Source organism: Aquarana catesbeiana, linkage group LG12 (genome assembly GCF_042186555.1).
Source record: "Aquarana catesbeiana isolate 2022-GZ linkage group LG12, ASM4218655v1, whole genome shotgun sequence".
Lineage (NCBI taxonomy): Eukaryota > Metazoa > Chordata > Amphibia > Anura > Ranidae > Aquarana > Aquarana catesbeiana.
The window spans coordinates 54,356,154-54,378,876 of NC_133335.1; the positions used below are offsets into that span (position 1 = coordinate 54,356,154).

Sequence of the window (22,723 nt, forward strand, 5' to 3'; positions counted from 1 at the left end):
ACACTCCCACCACCATGCTTGACTGTAGGCAAGACACACTTGTCTTTGTACTCCTCACCTGGTTCCCGTCACACACGCTTGACACCATCTGAACCAATTAAGTTTATCTTGGTCTCATTAGACTACAGTACATGATTCCAGTAATCCCTGTCCTTAGTCTGCTTGTCTTCAGCAATTTTTTTGCGCACTTTCTTGTGCATCATCTTTAGAAGAGTCTTCCTTTTGGGATGACAGCCATGCAGACCAATTTGATGCAGTGTGCGGCGTATGGTCTGAGCACTGACAGGCTGACCCCCCATCCCTTCAACCTCTGCAGCAATGCTGGCAGCACTCATACGTCTATTTCACAAAGACAACCTCTGGATATGACGCTGAGCACGTGCACTCAACTTCTTTGGTCGACCATGGCGAGGTCTGTTCTGAGTGGAACCTGTCCTGTTAAACCGTTGTATGGTGCTCTGTGCTGCAGCTCAATTTCAGGGTCTTGGCAATCTTCTTATAGCCTAGGCCATCTTTATGGAGAGCAACAATTTTTTTTTCAGATCCTCAGGGAGTTCTTTGCCCTGAGGTGCCATGTTGAACTTCCAGTGACCAGTATGAGAGTGAGAGCGATAACACCAAATTTAACACACCTGCTCCCCATTCACACCTGAGACCTTGTAACACTAATGAGTCACATGACACCGGTGAGGGAAAATAGCTAATTGGGCCCAACTTAGGGGTGTACTCACTTTTGTTGCCAGCGGTTTAGACATTAATGGCTGTGTGTTGAGTTATTTTGAGGGGACAACAAATTTACACTGTTATACAAGCTGTACACTCACTACTTTATATTGTAGCAAAGTGTCATTTCTTCAATGTTGTCACATGAAAAGATATAATAAAATATCTACAAAAATGTGAGGGGTGTACTCACTTTTGTGAGATACTGTATATACAGTATATATATTATATATGTAAAGCGCCGCATACATTTTTGGTGCTATATAAATACCTGTAATAAAAGGATGTTCATGGTATGGTTGCAAAAAAAATCATTATAAAAAATTCCTGTACATCTCACCACCATCTAATGCCTATGTTTTGTTTAACATTGACATCATGCATTTTATCCCTATCATCCCAGGATGTTTTTCTACAAAGTGCTATAAATCCATTGGAATTCCTACTAATCCTAATACATCTGGGGTTTTCAGGAATAATAGTGTTCTTATGACAACACATGCAAAGCTCAGAGTAGGAATAATAAAGTGGACCTAATATAATGAAAAACTCACCATTCCCTTGAATCAGGAGCGAAAATATCAAAATGGCCTAATCACATTATAGCTTGAGATATACTCTGATTTTCATCATGTGACTACAGCCTAGACAAAAATTATATGGTTTCTGGCTACCAGGTACATTGTGGGTGTTTGGTATCTTTAGGGACCGCAGAGAAACAAACAAACCTATGGGCTGATTTACTAAGGCTGCTGTCACACTGAGGCGCTTTACAAGTGCTATATCGCTAAAAATATCGCCTGCATAGCGCCTGTAAAGAGTCTCTCCTCCCACTCCAGTGTGAAAGCCCGAGTGCTTTCTGCATATGTAAATTCCAAAAGCCAATATAAAGGAATAGTAGTGGTAAAAAAAAGCACTTGTGGGTTTAACCAATCTTTTATTTTTTGTAGAATTCTCCTTTAAAGGGGCGTGACAAGGGGTGTGTCCTATGCCTGCATACTTTTGCTGATTGGTGTCCCTCATTCCCATCTCAAAAGGTTGGGAGGTATGGCTCAACCACTGAACGTGGCTAAGCACATTTTTTTGTGGGTCACATTAGAATTAACTGATCACTTTTGTGGATGGTGGACTCTTTATGCTTATGGAAATGCTCCGCTGATTGAAAGCCCATGGGTAGACAGTGTTCCATGCAGGAATATCTATTACTTACCTGAGCCCAATCTCAATACAGCGATGTGCACGAGAGCAGTGGCTCTCCTGGGTCTCTTCCTCCTTATTGGCTGACACACAGCAGCGGGAGCTATTGGCTGTCCACCACAGCCAGTAAGGAGGGAGCAGGAGGCGGGACATGTCCCATAGACACACAGAGGCTGCTCGGGAGTGAGCACGCACGAGTGCCCCCAGAGCAAGCAGTTTGCTCTGGGGGCACTCGGCAAGGGGGAGGGGCCACAAACGCCTGCTGGGGACCTGAGAAGAGGAGGATTGGGGCAAAACCACTGCACAGAGCAGGTAAGTATGATGTGTTTTCTATTTTAAAGGAAAAAAATGACGAACTTTTAGAACCACTTTAACCCCAGTGGTTGTCTGTAAAAACGCAGACTCGAGTGCCACCAATTGTGCAAGTTCTCCCACTTAAAAAGATGAGAGAGGCCTGTAATTGTCATCATAGGTATACCTCAACTATGAGAGACAAAATGTGGAAACAAATCCAGACAATCACATTGTCTGATTTTTGAAAAAATTTATTTGCAAATTATGGTGGAAAATAAGTATTTGGTCACCTACAAACAAGCAAGATTTCTGGCTCTCACAGACCTGTATCTTCTTCTTTAAGAGGCTCCTCTGTCCTCCACTCATTACCTGTATTAATGGCACCTGTTTGAACTTGTTATCAGTATAAAAGACACCTGACCACAGCCTCAAACAGTCACACTCCAAACTCCACTATGGTGAAGACCAAAGAGCTGTCGAAGGACACCAGAAACAAAATTGTAGACCTGCACCAGGCTGGGAAGACTGAATCTGCAATAGGCAAGTAGCTTGGTGTGAAGAAATCAACTGTGGGAGCAATAATTATAAAATGGAAGACATACAAGACCACTGATAATCTCCCTCGATCTGGGGCTCCACGCAAGATCTCACCCCATGGGGTCAAAATGATCACAAGAATGGTGAGCAAAAATCCCAGAACCACACTAGGGGACCTAGTGAATGACCTGCAGAGAGCTGGGACCAACGTAACAAAGGCTACCATCAGTAACACACTACGCCGCCAGGGACTCAGATCCTGCAGTGCCAGATGTGTCCCCCTGCTTAAGCCAGTACATGTCCGGGCCTGTCTGAGGTTTGCTAGAGAGCATTTGGATGATCCAGAAGAGGATTGGGAGAATGTCATATGGTCAGATGAAACCAAAGTAGAACTGTTTGGTAGAAACACAACTCGTCGTGTTTGGAGGAGAGAGAATGCTGAGTTGCAACCAAAGAACACCATACCTACTGTGAAGCATGGGAGTGGCAACATCATGCTTTGGGGCTGTTTCCCTGCAAAGGGAAGAGGATGACTGATCTGTGTACATGAAAGAATGAATGGGGCCATGTATCGTGAGATTGAGTGCAAACCTCCTCCCATCAGCAAGGGCATTGAAGATGAAACGTGGCTGGGTCTTTCAGCATGACAATGATCCCAAACACACTGCCCGGGCAACGAAGGAGTGGCTTTGTAAGAAGCATTTCAAGGTCCTGGAGTGGCCTAGCCAGTCTCCAGATCTCAACCCCATAGAAAACCTTTGGAGGGAGTTGAAAGTCCGTGTTGTCCAGCGACAGCCCCAAAACATCACTGCTCTAGAGGAGATCTTCATGGAGGAATTGGCCAACATACCAGCAACAGTGTGTGACAACCTTGTGAAGACTAAGGCTCGGTTCACACATGGGCGGCACGACTTGCAGGTCGCCTCAGCGAGGCGACCTGCAAACGACTGCCGGGGCGACTTGCGAGATGACTTCTGCATAGAAGTCTATGCAAGTCGCCCCAAGTCGCCCCCAAAGTAATACAGGAACCTTTTTCTAAGTCGGAGCGACTTGCGTCGCTCCGATTAGAACGGTTCCATAGCACAGAACGGGAGGCGACTTGTCAGGCGACTAGGTCGCCTGACAAGTCGCCCCAGTGTGAACCGAGCCTTACAGAAAACGTTTGACCTCTGTCATTGCCAACAAAGGATATATAACAAAGTATTGAGATAAACTTTTGATATTGACCAAATACTTATTTTCCACCATAATTTGCAAATAAATTCTTTAAAAAATCAGACAATGTGATTGTCTGGATTTGTTTCCACATTTTGTCTCTTATAGCTGAGGTATACCTATGATAACAATTACAGGCCTCTCTCATCTTTTTAAGTGGCAGAACTTGCACAATGGATGGCTGACTAAATACTTTTTTTCCCCACTGTATATGTTCACCACTTCTTCCTCATAAATTCACCCAGGGGGATTAACCAAGGAAGTTACAACAGAACTTTACACCCATCATCAACAAAGAATTTGACAACTGTTCACCTCTATTCTTGTAATTCCTTGTTCACGTGGGCATACTATAGTGTACATCCATGTGAGGGTCGTGTTTACCCACACGGGCATGAACAGGTGTTCTGTGGATCCCAGTGCAGATAGTCCCATTGATGTCAATTGTCAGGCATTGGCTACATAGACACAGCTGCTGCTCCCTATCTGACATCTGTGCAGGTGTGGGTATATGTCTAATCAGGGCCGTAGATAATTTTTTTTCCTGGGGGGGGTTCAGGTCTTTCAAACTTAAAGGTATCATTTACACTTTTATGTTGGGGGGGGTATGGTTAAATCATGTGACAGCAGATTGGGGCCATGAGACTTTGCAATGCAGCTCAACAAAACGTATCCCCATTAAGCTGAATAGAACGCAATGCACGCAGTTTTGGTGCGTTAGTGTACTCATTAGTACAGCGGGCTCCTCCTAAGCTCCCTAGTTTTTTTTTCGTTCAGCCCACTGGGTTGAACTAAAAAAAACTTACCGTGTGAACCAGGCTTTAGATCTCATTCGTTTGTTCTAAATGGCCATGGAATGGCAAATATACCATGAATAGCTACAGCCAGGATCCCAGATGTTCCAGTTTTTGTCAGCTGCTCAGCCTGTTCACCTGCGTGATGGGCTGAAAAGAGCCACTGCTGTTAACATGTATCTGCACATCCAGTGGTCCCCATATTTAAGCTCCGGGGGACAAAGTAAAACACATTGGGGTGTGGCCTGGCGGGAACCCGGGCTGAGGTCTCTCCCATCACTACTACATTACCATAGGACTCGTGGATGTGTGGCACCAGGGATTTTTTTTTCTCTCTTCCCTTCAGTGACTACAAGAGCTGGGATGAGCTCCATCCCTTGCTGGCACTCCTGTAGCACATTCAGTATCATCTACATTAATCCCCACATCGATTGAGCCTGAGCGACACATTAACAAGCTGTGGGTCACAGTGGTTACCTGCTGTTAGGGACAACTTTCTGACCCTGGATGCAGAGAGATTTTATCCAAGGGAAAAAATTTATCCCTACCAGCAGGTAACCACTGGATGTGCAGATACAGGTGGATACATGTTTACAGCAGAAGCCAGCCTTGGCTCTTTTCAGCCCATCACTCAGGTGTACAGGCTGAGCAGAGATTGGAACATCTGAGATGATGATACCTCGAGGAGGAGTCTAGGAGTTCCCTCAACCGCACACTGTCAATTGCCGGCATCTGAGACCTCGCAGTAATTTTATGCTTTTCAGGGGGACCCCTTATTAAACTGAGGGGATGGGGCACAATAGAAAGGGGGGCTGGCTGCTGCTCTCCGAAACTCTGATTGCTTCTACTGATGCTGAGGCTAAACAGCAGGGACACTGTCTGCGCATTTTGCCAGGATGCTCGGGGGGGGGGTTTTGAACACCCCTGACCCCTTCCCTTATCTACGCCCCCGTGTCTGATAGAGGTCCACTGCACCATGCTGTGGATGTATACGAGCAGCCAGCAGATCGTCCAGAAAAATGTTCATTGTGAGACCTTAAAGATTTCCTTTTCTATTCCTGTCCTGGTGACAAGGTGCTTGGATTTTTCATCACTAACAGTCTCAGTGACAATGGTCACTAGGACAAATTGAGTGCATTTCCCCAATAAGGAGATGAAGAGCAACAAAAACCTGATAGGGGTTCTAACTCCTCAACCACTCTATCAAATGCTGAAAAAAACTTTGGATTGAAAGTGGAAGTTCATCCTCCAATTTCTCTTGCATGGTGTCACTGGTAAATGGCCGGCAGTTTCTAATACTGATTGATGGACAACCTGATCGCAGACAGAAGTCAAACATGATGCTTCGCATTGATCAAGTTACACGTGTATGGCTGTTGGAGAAGTCATTCCAATGAGACTTTTCACTTTAAATACACATTAAGCCTAAAACCATTTACAAAGATGGGTTTTGTTCTCAGTAAGTGAGTAGTGGGTAATATAATGGACGAGCAACGATAAGCCTAATCAAGCCCCCAAAAAATGGGGGCAAAAAGCTGGCAATATACTGTGTGACTGTTATGGCAGCTCAGTTATCCTCGCACTCACAGTTTATGAAGCTAGCCACACACAAGACGCTGATGAATGTGGGGTAATAATACATTGGTAATGTGCTGAACAGAAATGGTTGTAGCAGCATCTGACGCGATGCTATACATTAGCTCTCCGTAATGGATCTGGTAGTTTTTGGCACTCCCACAGCAAAGAATACATCCTATCCTAAGCCCTCCTCACATTACCGATTCCTGAACCCCCTACTCTAATCCTAATGCTCCTGAATGTTAACGTAACCCTTTTTGTTAAATAACAGCTTTGCATTTCTTCTGCAGAGCTAGAGCCCAAACTTCCAACTGAATATCAAATTCAAATAAAATCCAAGCTTGAAGACCATCATCACCAAACATCCTCCCTCCAGGGTAATCTCCGACTCCTTATAATCACATAGATTGGTCATAAAATGCTCATGCAAGACTATGTAAGACTATGACCACCTGGGTGTCAGTGGGTATGGAACACTTTTTTTGGATCCAACCCTTTTTTGCATTTTTACCTTTCCTGTGTTGGCATCCTCTACACTGGAGACCAATCTCCCTGTACCATAAATACAGCTTGTCTCCAGGATCAACTGTTTCAGCTAGTAAGAAATCCAATGGGGGAGAAATGTTTGGTCAATTTCCCAATTCTCCCATTGAGGCAACATAACTATACACAGTATCTATGTATCTACTCTACTACCTATCTACTATCTACTCACCGGCCACTTTATTAGGTACACCTTGCTAGTACCGGGTTGGACCCCATTTTGCCTTCAGAACTGCCTTAATTCCTCATGGCATAGATTCAACAAGGTGTTGGAAACATTCCTCAGAGATTTTGGTCCATATCGATATGATAGCATCACGCAGTTGCTGCAGATTTGTTGGCTGCACATCCATGATGCGAATCTCCCGTTCCACCAAATCCCAAAGGTGCTCTATTGGTTGGAGATCTGGTGAGTGGTGAGATGATTTGAGCTTTTAGACATGGTACATTATCCTGCTGGAACGAGCCATCAGAAGATGGGTACACTGTAGTCATAAAGGGATGGACATGGTCACATTACTCAGGTAGGCCGTGGTGTTGAAATTATGCTCAGTTGGTACTAAGGGGCCCAAAGTGTGCCAAGAAAACATCCCCCACATCATTACACTACCACCAGCCTGAACCGTTGATACAAGGCAGGATGGATCCATGCTTTCATGTTGTTTACACCAAATTCTGACCCAACCAACTGAATGTCGCAGCTGAAATCGAGACTCATCAGACCAGACAACGTTTTTCCAATTTCGGTGAGCCTGTGCAAATAGTAGCCTCAGTTTCCTGTTCTTAGCTGACAGGAGTGGCACCCGGTGTGGTCTTCTGCTGCTGTAGCCCATTTGCTGCAAGGTTCGATGTGTTGTGTATTCAGAGATGGTATTCTGCATACCTTGGTTGTAACAAGTGCTTATTTGAGTGACTGTTACCTTTCTGTCACCTTGAACCAGTTCTCCTCTGACCTCTGACATCAACAAGGCATTTTCCTCCACACAACTGCCACTCACTGGATATTTTCTCTTTTTCAGACTATTCTGTAAAAGCTAGAGATGGTTGCAGTTTTTGAAATACTCAGACCTGCCTGTCTAGCACCAACAACCATGCCACATTAATTCCCCTTTCTACTCCATTCTGATGCTCGGTTTGAACTTCAGAAAGTTGTCTTCACCATATCTAGATGCCTAAATGCATTGAGTTTCTGCCATGTGATCGGTTGATTAGCAATTTGTGTTACAAAGGAATTGAACAAGTGTATCTAATAAAGTGGCCGGTGAATGTACGTATTACAGCTTACCGGCCCTTAGGTGTGATGGGTCCATTTGTTTTCTTCTTTCAGGATTTTCCCCCTTTACTTTCACATGGGGATCTTATCAGTCACACACTTCCTGTGACAATGTAGGGTGACAATGTAGGGTGACAATGTAGGGTGACAATGTAGGGTGACAATGTAGGGTGACAACGCTCACTACTCTACACTCTCTCTAGGCTGCCCTCCTGATTTGGACAACAGTTAACAGAGGTGATGACATTGGTGCAGTGCAGCAGAATTCACAAGAGCTTTTGAGCTCATTGGATTTCTGGCAGGATTGACAGGTATTTTTTTTTGCACTTATTAAACAGACTATTAACCTTTTTATTAGCATCTTTAACAGACCAAAAAGGAGCAAAAGGGAGAAGATCATTGTTAGCATGTACATACAGTTTAAGCTTTCTTAAAACAAGGCATTAATTGGTAGATCGTAAAGTTAAAGCAAGGGCTTCTTAAAGGGACCCATTCCTTCCACTTTCCCCCAATCTTACCTCCATGTAGTTCTTCTCGCAGTAATCAGCGACATTCTGCAGGTTTTGGTAGCTGTCTCGCAGAGCCTGCCGCGCAGCAGAAAGCTCTCTGTAGTTATCTGTCATTGCCTCTGTCGTTACTGAGAATCTAGGGTATTATGTTCAGTCAGCCCCCCACCTCCAGATGTGTCATAGTCAGCGTCTCAGTATATGTATGTGAGCAGCAGACTGTGGCTCCGAGATACTTCCTCACACGAAACCACAATGTACAGAGCGCCTAGACTAACACACTGCAACACACGGCTTGTCACCATGAAATGAGCGTCACCACCTCTATTGTTGTATACGCCCTGGGACCTTTCTCACCCAATTTTGCTGAATTTTAGAAATGTCTAGGGTGGGTATATTTTTCCCCACAGATTACCAGCAAAAAAATATTTCGATCATACAGTAATCCTTTTATATGGGAACGCCATTGCTGCCCTCTGTTTAAAATGCTAGTTGCCTGGCTGTTATGCTGATCTCTTGGCTTTAAATCTTTTTAAGGACCGAATATGCAAATCAGAGAAAAGTCTGTATCTGCATCTTTATTCTGAGCCAGTGACTGCAAGCATTAAAACAAGAGGGCCAGGTTGAAAACCATGAGTACACAGCACCGCGGAGGGGACTTTAGGGCACCAATAACCATCAACAAATATATAAAAAAATTTACAAAGATTTTATTAGAACCTAAGTTTAAAGAGAGTAAGACACAACAATTTAATGTGAGAGAAAGCCATAACATATTTTACTCTAATGCCTCGCACACACGATCGGACTTTCCGACAACAAAAACGTGGAATTTTGTCCGAAGGGTGTTGGCTCAAACTTGTCTTGCATACACACGGTCACACAAATGTTGGCCAACAATTACGAACGTAGTGATGTACTAGACGTACTACGTGGTTTTTCAGCTCTTTAGCGCCAACCTTTGGGTCCCTTCTGCTAATTTCGTGTTAGTAGAAGTTTGAGTGTTGATTCGCGCTTTTCTTTTCGCGTTTCTCATTTCGTGCTTTTCAGTTTGTTTCTGAACGGCTGTTGGTCAACCAGCCATGTTGCGGAATCGGAGGAGATAACGTGTTATTTATTATTGGCCTTGGAGTTTTTGCTTTGACATTATTTTTTTGGTTGAATAATGATTTGATCTATATTTTTGGATGCAAACAATGCACTTTTTATTGGCAGATAGCATGTCTATTTTTAAAAAAAAATTGTGTAGAATAATACTTGGCTATGTGTTTTACTTCAAATGACAGTTTGGAAGTAGGCAGTTACATTTTAAAAAATACAATGTAAAATTGACAAGGGACACCAACATAGTTGTATCTTTGATCTTAAAAACTACAGGATAATGGTGTTGTGGTAACTTGCCCAAATAAAAAAACAGAAACCATAATAATGTTATTCTTGATATCACTAGAAAAAAAGCCTTTGAAAATTAGTTTTCAATAACTCCATCGGTATCACCAACAAAGCAGCTTCATTATTATCCTATTAAAGAAGAAGAGAATTGTGCGCTGCATTTGGAGATTTAATAATTTGCCACGTCACAAATGTTTATTCTCCATTACGAACGCTACTTTACAGGACCGAACGCTTCTGCTTCCGAGCATGCGTATTTTTACTCTGGGCTTTTGTCCAACGGACTTGTGTACACACGCTCCACGCTCGGAAAATCCGACAACACACATTTGTTGGTGGAAAATTTGAGAACACGCTAGCCAACATTTGTTGGCGGAAAGTCCGCCAACAAATGTCCGATGGAGCATACACACAGTCGGATTTTCCGCCAACAGCCTGACATCCAACATTTCCCGTCAGAAAATCCGATCGTGTGTAGGGGGCATAAGTCTACCACAAGGGCTGTAAGGCCCAGTGTGGAACCCTACGCATTTCAATGCGTAGAGTCTTCTTCAGGGAGTTCTGGTGGACAGAAATGGTAGTAGGTTAAAAAATCAACAAGAGATTGAGCATCTATTAACACCACTGGGAGGCATCCAAGTGCCCGCACATCAACGAATGGCTCAATGTATGTATGGGAGCTCAATCAGAGATCAATTTTGGACCAAAAATTGGTCCGTGAATATAGGAGTAGTTTTGTTGTGTACCGCTTAGCAGAGGTAAGTGTAATTCAGGAGGAGATATTGTAAGTCATCTGGTCCAAAGCTCGAATATCAAGGAAACATCCAAGGGAAAGACATGTGTGGGAAGATAAAGAGACCGTTCCCCAGACACTGGATGGGTAGAGGGGCTTACTAAAGCATGTTACACCACCACAAATCTGCATATGCTATAGACAACTGCTCCAAGACAGAGTCTCTGGTTGCAAACCAGGCTGTTAGCATTTTCACAAGCAGAGGTCAGCAATGGCAGACCTAATGTTTGTTTAGTGACAAGTTTGCTTTTAAATTCATTTGTTTTAACCATGTAAGCCATTGTGCTAAGTACGCTGAGACCTGCATAATAATGTAGTAGCAGTGGCGTTGCTAGGGGGTGGCTTTTGGGGCTATAGCCCCGAATCTGGGGCCCATAGCCCCGAGTCTCTGCAGGGGTCCCCGAGGGGAGGGGGGCTCTCTGGGGACCCTGATGTAAGTGGGGGGCTCTCTGGGGAATATATATATATATACACACACACCAAGCGTATGACTTTCTTTACTACGCTGCTATGGGCTCTAGCCCCAGATCTTTTGTAGACCTAGCAACGCCCCTGTGTAGTAGTATGATAGTATGTAGTAGTATGATTAAAGAATGAACATAAATAATTACTGCTTTATAGTCTCATAAAAAAAAAGAAATTAACATGAAAAAAAAAACATATAACAGATATGTAACTGTAAGGCTGCTTTCACACTGAGGTGCTTTACAGTCGCTATAACGCGAAAAATAGTGCCTGTAAAGCGCCTCTCCTCTCACTACAGTGTGAAAGCCTGAGTGCTTTCACACTGGAGCGGTGTGCTGGCAGGACGCTAAAAAAAGTCCTGCAAGCAGCATCTTTGAGGCGCTGTAGGAGTGTTGTATACCTTCACAACCTTATTGATACAAAACGTATTTGTTTTTGTTTCTTAGTATATATGAATTGCATGGGTTGTTACTGACATGCGGTAAAAATTTCATGTCAATAGCACCTTTAGAAATATATTTACCTAGAAAAATGGTGATGTCTTCAATGCTTATTTTACCCGCTGTATATACCATAGTTTGTGGACTCTATAACTTTCCTGCAGACTAAATAATAAACACTGATTTAAGTTATTTTCACCAAAGAAATGTAGCAGAATACATTTTGGACTAAATGTATGAAGAACAATTAGTCATTTGCAAAATTTTATACCAGAACGAAGAAAACACTTTTTTTTTTCTTCAAAATTTTCGGTTATTATTCATTTATTTAGCAAACAATAAAAAACTCAGTGGTGATTAAATACCACCAAAACAAAGCTCTATTTGTGTGAAAAAAATTCTAAAAATTATGTTAGGATATAGTGTTGCATGACCACGCAATTGTCATTCAAAGTGCCACAATGCTGAAAGCTGAAAATTGGTCTGGGCAGGAAGGGGGTAAAAGTGCCCTACATTGAAGTGGTTTAAATATTGTGTGCTGGCAGCACGCTGGAGAGTCAGGCTGTGCTCTCACACACAATGTAGTGACCCTATTCTTTAGCGGTTACCCTCCTCTCCTCTACCCTGCGCATTAACACTCCCTGAGCAGTGCTGTTAATTGGAGCAGTGTGCAAGAAGGCATATGGAGACCCGTACAGCTGCAGTGGGTGTAAGAGTCGTCATCTGACTCTCCAGTGTGCTGTCAGCACAGGGTATTTTAACTATTGTTGCAGCTTATATTCAATTAAAAAACAAAACAACAAGCATATTCATTACTGCATACATAGCCAGATTGCATTACAGTCATAAACGTAGAAGGTTCAGTTGCGCACCACGAGCAAATGTAATGGCAACAGACTACTTCTAGACTAATATTCAATAAAAATGACCTTTCTGCCTATTATGTAAATGGAGGTATAAAATACGTGAATTACACACCTGCAATCCATCTGTTATTGTCAAGCATATCATACAGTCTGATGGAAGCGATGTCCCGAAAGTCGCTGCCGTTTCAGATTCAAACTGGGAATCGGCAGTTGCAGGTAAAGGGTTTAATCTTGATTAATTGGTATCGGGGAGCAGAGGCAGTTCAGTCTGCAGACGCATTGATAAAAAATACCTAATAGCTTCCTCATTTGGTATTGTGAGAATTTCTAAAGCTATCATAATGACTTTGATTAATATTTTGATGTATTACCACTCTGTGAGTTCACAATGAAGCTGCAAAAAAAGTTGTCTTTGTGCTCCCTAGCAGTTGTCTAAGTACTAGGTAGGAAGAAGAAGCAGGTCTATAAGACTGGTCATGCACTGATGAACTGGCTGAAATTTCTTGTCTGCCCCCCTCCCATCTGATATCCTTAAATTGAAAAATTGAAGGAGCTGGATGGAAGCTGCATGAAATCAGGTGCAGCAACTGTTTGGGTATTCTAAATACAGTGCCTTGAAAAGGAATTCATACCTCTTGAAATTTTCCACATTTTGTCATGTTACAACGAAAAACGTAAATGTATTTTGTTGGGATTTTATGTGATAGACCAACACAAAGTGGCAAATAGTAGTGAAATGGAAGGAAAATGATAAATGGTTTTTGTGATGGGAGGGCCCGTGGAACCAAAAATCCCTTGGAAAGGTTGGGAAACCCATGTTTCAGCTCCCCATGCACCTCTTATGTCTAAGTCACCCTGTGCCACTGAGAAAACATATCTTGGATTACTGTGACGGAACGTCCCACACTCCGCTTGAGTGCGTCCAATGGTATATCGCTTCCTAAGTCCTGAAACACAAGTCCAATGGATCTGGCTATAGGAACTCCCAAGAACCAGACAACACCAGTCTTGGAGTACATCAGGAATAGCCTTCTTTATTTGAGATCTCCCACAAATATATGCAGCAGGATGACAATACAAACTGTAACCAGAAACCTAATTAACCTGAGCTAATTATCTAATCATTTAGGCAGCCTAGGTGACTCAGAGACATGACCTTTAGGACAGACTTGCCATCTTTTAGCTGAGAAGACACAATCAACATTATCACAGAAAACCTTCTCACAATAGCAGAGTTAATTAACACAAACAACAATGGGTGAAAGACTCTTAGAGCCCACACTAGCCTTATTTACAATAAACACATTATAGCAGAGAACAGACAGGGTTCCCAGAGTCTGTGTGTCTTGGGGGGACATGGACCTCAATCCAAAGTAACACCACCTCCAGGGTCCCCAGGCATACAGCGCACAAGGAGCACCATTCCCCCCTCCAAAAGCCTCTGTCCTGGCTAGGTCTGTCACAATTACTTAAAATGGGACAGTAATATTTATCCACAATATCTCCCAGGATATATGTAAAGACTATTCTTGGTTTGTTTGATTCTGAACTCAACATGTTAGTTGGCCTCTAGAACTGGGTAGGAGCCGGACAGTCTACTCCTACTATAGTTTGTTACCTAACTAGGTAACAAACTATAGTAGGAGTAGACTGTTTGTTACCTTACTAGGCTAAGGGGGGGGGGATCACTGTTTGTATTGTTAATTGTAATTAGCTCCTGCTATTGTGAGAAGATGTCCTGTGTTTATACTAATGTGTGAAGCTCGTTGACAACAAGTCTGACCTGTATTGAAATCCTGATTATTCATACAATGCTTAGGAGGGCACGGAGTCACATTGGCTGCTTTAAGGGATTAGTTAATTAGTTCATGTTAATTCTGTTTCTGGTTACAGTTGTATCGTTAGAATAATATGCAGGAGGGGGGACATCTTTTACTGTATATAAGACTGTATTCTGGTTCTAATAAGAGAGTCCATGTTTAGCAACTATACAAGTGTCATCTTGTGTTTTGCTTGTGAGCGGTTGGAATATCTGATATCTAAATTCAGACTGGGAGGAAGTGGGATATGACGAAAGCACTCAAGCGGAGTTTAGAGAAGTTCCGTTACATTGGTGGTAAGCAGTGGGACGCTTCCTGCAGTCTGGGACATCCAAACTTCCACCTGGATCCAAGGTCCGGATAGCAGGAGAGGATAGGAGAGATACAGATACCAGCCGCCATGGAAGAGGGATTCAGAAAGAGGTTGCGAGAGATGCAGATACAGCACAGAGGACCAGTATCAGAGCAGGTCCTGCTGGGATGGTTTAATTCTATCTGCTGTGAACTCTGGAAGGAAGCGCTAGCCCGTGAGCAGCGACACCAGGGAAAAGTTCTCCCCTCCATCCAGGAAAGGTACTGGTCACAGTATGGATTGCGGGTGCTGTTTTTGGGAGAAAAACCGCACAAGGAACAGACAGCTGAATTAAGCAGGCTGGTCTGGGCAGAGATGCGGCTGGATGAGAGCTACAGAGCCCTCCGGTGGCATGTATCCCAAGCATGCCCTTGGATAGCGGATGACAGCCCAATGGAAGGCTTTGGCTACGGTGGCCTGGGACTGTTGTATATGAAACTGACAGGGGACCCTAACTTTGGGAGTGATTTGGAGCGGCGGTTGGACAAAATCATGGATTTCAGAGAAGGGCTACTGAACGTCTCAGAAGTGCACTGGGCACTGGAAGATATAGAGTTTCTGGCTGTTCAGGAATGGGAGCTGGAGATCGCCTACAGACAGCTGCTAGATTCTGCTCAGCGCCAGGGCTGGGTCCCTTTGCCTGGGACTATCAGGAAATACCAGTTGACAACTCTGAAATACTGGCTGAAGAGTCAGCAATGTGGCAGAGTAACAGTTTGCTTTTCCAACCTGCCCCCGCAGCTATGGACGCGGAGGTCTTATGGCGGATGCAGCAAGTGCTGACTGACCTTGATGATCCTGTTTCTGCATGGGATGATCTTGGATGGAGAAATGTGCCTGTCCAGCAGCATGCCAGAGAATCGGCAGTGGAAAATCTGGAGATTGCCATCCCCAAAGCTGAAGTGCTGACAACAGGGCAGAGCTCTGCTAACCTCTGCCCAGCACCGATAGCATCTTCTGGGTTCCACGGACAGGAGAGGGTGAACCTCTATCCCCAGACACCAGTTGCAGAGACAGGGGATTTGATAGACTTTTCTGCTGAGGAAGAACAATCTGGTGAGCCCCCAGCAGAAGAGCTGGTATTAGGGCCAAACTTCACTGTGCTCTGCCCAGCACCAACAGCAGTATCTGTGGAGTTGCAAGGAACTTCCCCAGCTGAAGCGCTGGTCAGCAGACAGAGGGTCCAAGACCTCTGCCCCATTCCTGTGGCAGTTCCGGAGGCCCAGGGTGAGGAGGTGGCGGTCACCCCCGAGCAGCAGATCAGGAACCAAGGAGAGAATGCAATCGGTACCTCACAACTGCAGCTTGATCTGGTGTCGGTGGATGGGCCTGCTGTCTCCACTAACATAAACCCAGCAGAAGTGCTGGCAAGCAGGCAGAGTGCTACCAACTTCTGCCCCGCACCGGCAACAACTACAGAGTTCCAGGGAGCTGGGGCAGTCGGCCTCCCTCTCCTACAGTTAGCCGGAGCAGATGGTGTGGGGTTTCCAGCAGAAGGGCTGGCAACAGGGCAGAGTGCTGCTGGCCTCTGCCCTCAACTAACAGAGGACGGATTTCCTGTAAAGGTGGATGGGACTTCAGTCTCCACCTGTATACCCCAGGGATGCTGGGCAGTCGGCCCAGATGCCCATCAGCATGACAGAGTGAGCCCAGCAACAATGTCTCCAGCAGCTGAAGGGACTCCAGGGGGAAGGACCAGTCCGCACTTCCCCCCAGCAGCAGGTATGTTCTATGAGAGAGTCAGAGGTTGGCTGGGTGAGTAATGCTCTGTTTGGAGCAATTTGTTTGGGGTACTGTGTGGGTACAGGCATTAGAGGACTGGAAGTATGGACTAACTTCGGAGTCAACACGTCTGGGTTTACTTCCTCTTTGTTTCCCTGCAAAGGTAAAGCATAATGGGCTACTATGCATCGCATAGTAGCTCATTATGTGTCACTTACGTGACACAGGAGCCTGCGATGTCACCGCTGTCCCCTCTGCTACGGAGCGTCCATCTTCTTTCCGGGTATCGTGGCTCCGGCGCTGTGATTGGCCGGAGCTGCGATGACATCACTCCCGCGCATCCGCACGGGAGCCACCACTAACGGCATATCGCTGTTAGCAGCGGCATGCTCAGTGCGCCTGCGCGCCGCTGTCTACGGCCCATGCGCCGTAGACAGCGATGCTTGTCTTTTTGCAAATATCTCCTAAACCGTGTAGGTTTAGGAGATATTTCTTGGACCTACAGGTAAGCCGTAATCTAGGCTTACCTGTAGGTCAAAGTGGTCTGTAAGGGTTTACAACCACTTTAAGATCATAGTCAGCATTTTTCTTCCTTCAAACACGGCGAATGCCAGAGAGCTAAATTTTGGTTTCATCCTACCACAGCACTTTCTCCCAATTCTTCTCTAAATCATTTAGATGTTCATTGGCAAACTTCAGATGGGCCTGCACATGTGCCTTCTAGAGGAAAGGGACCTTGTGGGCACTGCAGCATTTCAATCCATGGCAGTGTACTGTGTTACGAATGGTTTGTTTGTTGACTGTGGTCCCAACTGCCTTGAGATCATTCACAAGCTCCTCCTATGTAGTTCTGGGGTAATTCCTCACTTTTCTCATGATCATCCTTATCCCATGAGGCAAAATCTTGCATGGAGCTTCTTACAGTGGGCAATTGATTCAAAATAGACTCCACCGTTCAGGTAGATCCAAACCGAAATAAATAAATCCTTTACCTCCAGAGAAGGAAGAGCCCCAGGTGCTGGCTAATGCCTGTGCAGATAGAAATGGACGAAGAAGTCTGGACAGCCGCACTCCGGAAGAAATTTCATATGCCTTTAATTGTAAATCAGGATCATAAAGTGCACAAGACACCACAGCAGACTGGTACAGGAAAACCTCTGACGCATTTCACACTTACACTAAGTGCTTACTTATGAGTAAGCACTTAGTGTAAGTGTGAAACGCATCAGCTGTTTTCCTGTACCACTCTGCCGTGGTGGCTTGTGCACTTTATGATCCTGATTTACAATTAAAGGCATATGAAATTTCTTCCGGAGTGCAGCTGTCCAGACTTCTTCATCCATTTCTATGAGGGCAATTGATGTTTATTTTATATTTCTTCCATTTGAGAATAATTCGCTCCAACAGTTGTCTCCTTCTCACCAAGCTTCTTGCTGATGGTCGTGTAGCCCATTCTAGCCTTGTACAGGTCTACAATCTTGTCTCTGACATCCTTTGACAGCTCTTTGGCCTTGCCCATGATGGTGAGTTTGATAGGAAGAAAGAGATTCTGTGACAGGTATCTTATACACATGAGTTGTATTTAGGGGCACTTTAGGGGTTCTTAACCCTCCTGGAGGTATTACCGAGTGTGGCTCGGGGTTAAATTTCAGTACCATTAGCGGTAACCCCAAGCCACACTCGGGATGGCATTGCAGAATCCTGGTACAGCATACTTACCTTGTCACCAGGATCCTGCAATGTCCTCCGCCGGATCATCCGCCCGAGGCTCTGTGTTTCGGGCTCTGTTCCCTGCAAGCATTGCGATGCATTGGAGCTGAGCCTGGCGGCAAATTCAAAAAGTACAAAAAAACACAACACAAACAGTACACTGTAATCTTAGCCCCGGTTCACACACAGGGCGGCACGACTTGCAGGTCACAACACCGAGGCGACCTGCACACGACTTTCACGGTGACTTGCAAAACGCCTCAAGTCGCCCCCAAAGTAGTACAGGAACCTTTTTCTAAGTCGGAGCGACTTCTGTCGCTCCTATTAGAACGGTTCCATTGTACAGAACAGTCGCCTGACAAGTTGCCCCTGTGTGAACCGGCACTTACAGATTACATTACTGTATCAAATTATTTCACATCTCTTTTGTCCCTAATGCTTTGTCCAGTGCCCTGCATGCACTTTTATGGTATACAGTGGGGACGGAAAGTATTCAGACCCCCTTACATTTCTCACTCTTTGTTAAATATTTGCAGATTTATTAAAAAAGAAAAACTGAAATATCACATGGTCCTAAGTATTCAGACCCTTTGCTGTGACACTCATATATTTAACTCAGGTGCTGTCCATTTCTTCTGATCATCCTTGAGATGGTTCTACACCTTCATTTGAGTCCAGCTGTGTTTGATTATACTGATTGGACTTGATTAGGAAAGCCACACAGCTGTCTATATACTGTAAGACCTTACAGCTCACAGTGCATGTCAGAGCAAATGAGAATCATGAGGTCAAAGGAACTGCCTGAAGAGCTCAGAGACAGAATTGTGGCAAGGCACAGATCTGGCCAAGGTTCGAAATTATTGATGCTCCCCACTTAAACCACTGCCTGTGGAAGGAAATTCCACATCCTAACCGCTCTTACAGTAAAGAACGCTCTACACAGTTTAAGGTTAAACCGCTTTTCTTCTAATTTCAGTAAATTCCCTAACGTGGAAAAGTTTTATCCCTATTGTGGGGTCACCAGTACGGTATTTGTACATTGAAATCATATCCCCTCTCAAGTGTCTCTTCTTCAGAGAGAACAAGTTCAGTGCTCATAACCTGTCCTCCAGACCCTCTATTAGTTTTGTTGCCCTTCTCTGGCGTCTCTCCAGTTCCAGCACATCCTTCCAGAGGACTGGTGCCCAGAACTGGACAGCATACTCCAGGTGCGGCTGGACCAGAGTCTTGTAGAGTGGGAGAGTTATCTTTTTATCTCTGGAGTTAATCCCCTTTTTAATGCATGCCAATATTCTGTTTGCTTTGTTAGCAGCAGCTTCGCATTGCATGCCATTGCAGAGCCTATCATCTACTAGGACCCCCAGGTCCTTTTCCATCCTAGATTCCCCTAGAGGTTCTCCCACAGTGAGTAGATTGCATTCATATTTTTGTCACCCAAATGCATTATTTTACATTTTTCCACATTAAACCTCATTTGCCATGTAGCCCACCCCATTAATTTGTTCAGATCTTCTTGCAGGGTTTCCATATCCTGCGGAGAAGTTATGGCCCTGCTTAGCTTAGTATCGTTCGCAAATACAGAGATTGAACTGTTTATCCCATCCTCCAGATCGTTTATGAATAAATTAAATAGGATTGGTCCCAGGACAGAACCCTGGGGGACCCCACTTTCCACCCCTGCCCATTCTGAGTACTCCCCATTTATCACTACCCTCTGAACTCGCCGCTGTAGCAAGTTTTGAATCCACGTACTCACCCTATGGTCCATGTCAACGTACTTTGTACAGTAACCGTTTATGGGGAACTGTATCAAATGCTTTTGCAAAATCCAGATACACCACATCTATGGGCCTTCCTTTATCTAGATGGGAGCTCACCTCCTCATAAAGGGTTAATATATTGGTTTGGCAAGAACGATACTTCGTGAATCCATGCTGATTACTGCTAATGATACAGTTGTCATTGCTAAAATCTTGTATATAGTCCCTTATCATCCACTCCAAGAGCTTGCATTCAATTGATGTTAAGCTAACGGGTCTGTAATTCCCAGGGATGTACCTTGGCCCTTTTTTAAATATTGGTGCTACATTGGATTTTCTCCAATTAGCTGGTACCATTCCAGTCAGTAGACTGTATGTAAAAATTAGGAACAATGGTCTGGCAATTACTTGACTGAGTTCCTTAAGGGCCCTCGGGTGCAAGCCATCTGGTCCCGGTGACTTATAAATGTTGTTTTTCAAGTCTATTTCTAATTCTGTCCTCTGTTAGCCATGAGAGTGCTTCCTGTGATGTGTCATGAGGATAAACGTTGCAGTTTTGGTTACTGAAGCTCCCCGATTCCCTCGTGAAGACTGAGGAGAAGAATAAATTCAATACCTTCGCCATCTCTCCATCTTTAGTAACCAGATTCCCTTCATCATTCTTTATGAGACCAATATGATCTGACCTCCCTTTTTACTAATTATGTACTTAAAGAATTTCTTGGGATTTTTCTTACTCTCCTCTGCTATGTTGCTATGTGTCTTTTGTGTTCTATCTTAGCCGCCTTGATTGTACCCTTACATTTCTTGTGGCATGCTTTGTAAAGTTGGAATGCTGATGATTATCCCTCAACCTTTTATTTTTTGAAGGCCTTCTCCTTTGCTTTTATATGCATTTTTGCATTGGAGTTAAGCCACCCAGGACTTTTATTAGCTCTTTTAAATTTATTTTCCATTGGGGTGCACTGGCTAATGCCCTTATTTAATATGCTTTTAAAGCATACCCATTTCTCCTCTGTGTTCTTTGTTATTAAGATTTTATCCTAATTTGTATCTTCTAGCAATGCTCGCAGTTTAGTGAAGTTGGCTTTTTTGAAATTCAGTGTCTTTGTATTCCCCTTATGTTTCATATTAGTGTGATTTATACTGAAACTAATTGACCTGTGATCGCGGTTTCCTAAATTGCCCCGTATTTCTACATCCGTGATCAAGTCTGTATTATTGGTAATCAGTAGGTCTAGTAACACTTTGTTTCTGGTTGGTGCGTTTACCATTTGCCCCATAAAATTGTCCTGCAAGACGTTTTGGAACTGGCGAGCCTTAGATGAAAGTGAATCACGGATCTCTCTTTTATTTCAGTGTGACACTGCCCCACACAGTTAGTAAGCACCTCCCTTGGGAGCATTTAACCCTTTGATTACCCCTGGTGTTAACCCCTTCCCTGCCAGTGCCATTTATACAGTGACAGTGCATATTTATAGCACTGATCACTGTATTAGTGTCACTGGTCCCCAAAAACTCAGTGTCAGATTTGTCCACTGCAATGTCGCAGTCCAGCTAAAAATCGGAGATTGCCACCATTACCAGTAAAAAAAAATTAAAAAGTCCCTAAATCTATCCCGTAGTTTGTAGATGCTATAATTTTTGTGCAAACCAATCAATATATACTCTTCTTGGAATTTTTTTTACCAAAAATATGTAGAAAAATATATATTGGCCTAAATTGATAAAGAAATTAGTTTTTTTTCCCATTTTTTTTGGATATGTATTATAGCAGAAAAGTAAAAAAAAATTTTTTTTTAAATTGTCGGTCTTTTTTTATTTATAGCGCAAAAAATAAAAAGTGCAGAGGTGATCAAATCCCACCAAAAGAAAGCTCTATTTGTGGGAAAAAATGGGACATCAATTTTATTTGGGTACAGGGTCATACCACAGTGCTGTATCGCAAAAAATGGCATGGCACACCTTCAGAGGTCTAGTGGAGTCCATGTTTCCACATGTTATGGTGAGTGGTCATAAAATTATGGTTAATCGGTGTATATTTTATGATATTTGACATTGTGTTCCAAGATCCCATGTTTCAAATAATCTGTTTTAATGGGAACATGTTCCCTAAAAAAGTTTAGATATTCTAAACATAAATGTAACCTTATAACAAAGCAGAAAACAATAGCTGATTTGACCCATCTTTGCTGGCCTCTGTTTTAGCTGTGGCTGCTAGGCAACCCTAACAGCAAATCAAATTGCAGCATAGAAAGTTAAAACAATAAATTTATTGGCTGCTGTAACAAAACCCTTGTTTCTCCATTGCTCTGTTTTTTTTTAATGTATCTGATTTATCCCATATTACCCACATCTGTTCGAGAAGGTCAGGAGGATAATGTTGAGGCTACGGCCAGATATCTGGCTTGCTACATAATAGGATTGCAGAGAGATGTTAATTCGTGTTGTTGTCTGAGAATTAAACACATGTATGCGCTAATTACAAAACTCCACTCACTAACGCTTGCATTTAAAGCCCAACTACAGTCATTTTTTTTTTTATAGAATGAAGTGTTAAAACTTCTGTAAGGCTTATATGTCTGTCCTTGTGGCACCCATACAAGAAATAGTTACAGCAAGGCACACACAGCAATGTTTGTTTATGTCCCTATAGGACAGATTGCCTTGTAGAAGATTGAGTTCTGAGCTTAATAGGTCAAAGTTAAAAAAAACTCCCACTTTGCCTATTGTGCAGTGCCTT

General features: G+C 43.7%; 1 protein-coding gene across 2 annotated transcripts in view; it reads right to left on the reverse strand.

Moving 5' to 3' along the window:
- ABI3 (ABI family member 3) overlaps window positions 1-8,931 on the reverse strand; it is a 109,018-nt gene extending 100,087 nt beyond the window's left edge. Inside the window, exon 1 of one of the 2 annotated variants that reach the window (XM_073607817.1) lies at window positions 8,673-8,931. In XM_073607817.1, coding sequence (XP_073463918.1) covers window positions 8,673-8,777 — 105 coding nt within the window. In that variant the 5' untranslated portion in view covers window positions 8,778-8,931. The remainder of the gene's footprint in view (window positions 1-8,672) is intronic. The other variant, XM_073607816.1, reaches the window with a different exon arrangement.
- Window positions 8,932-22,723: the final 13,792 nt, after the last annotated feature.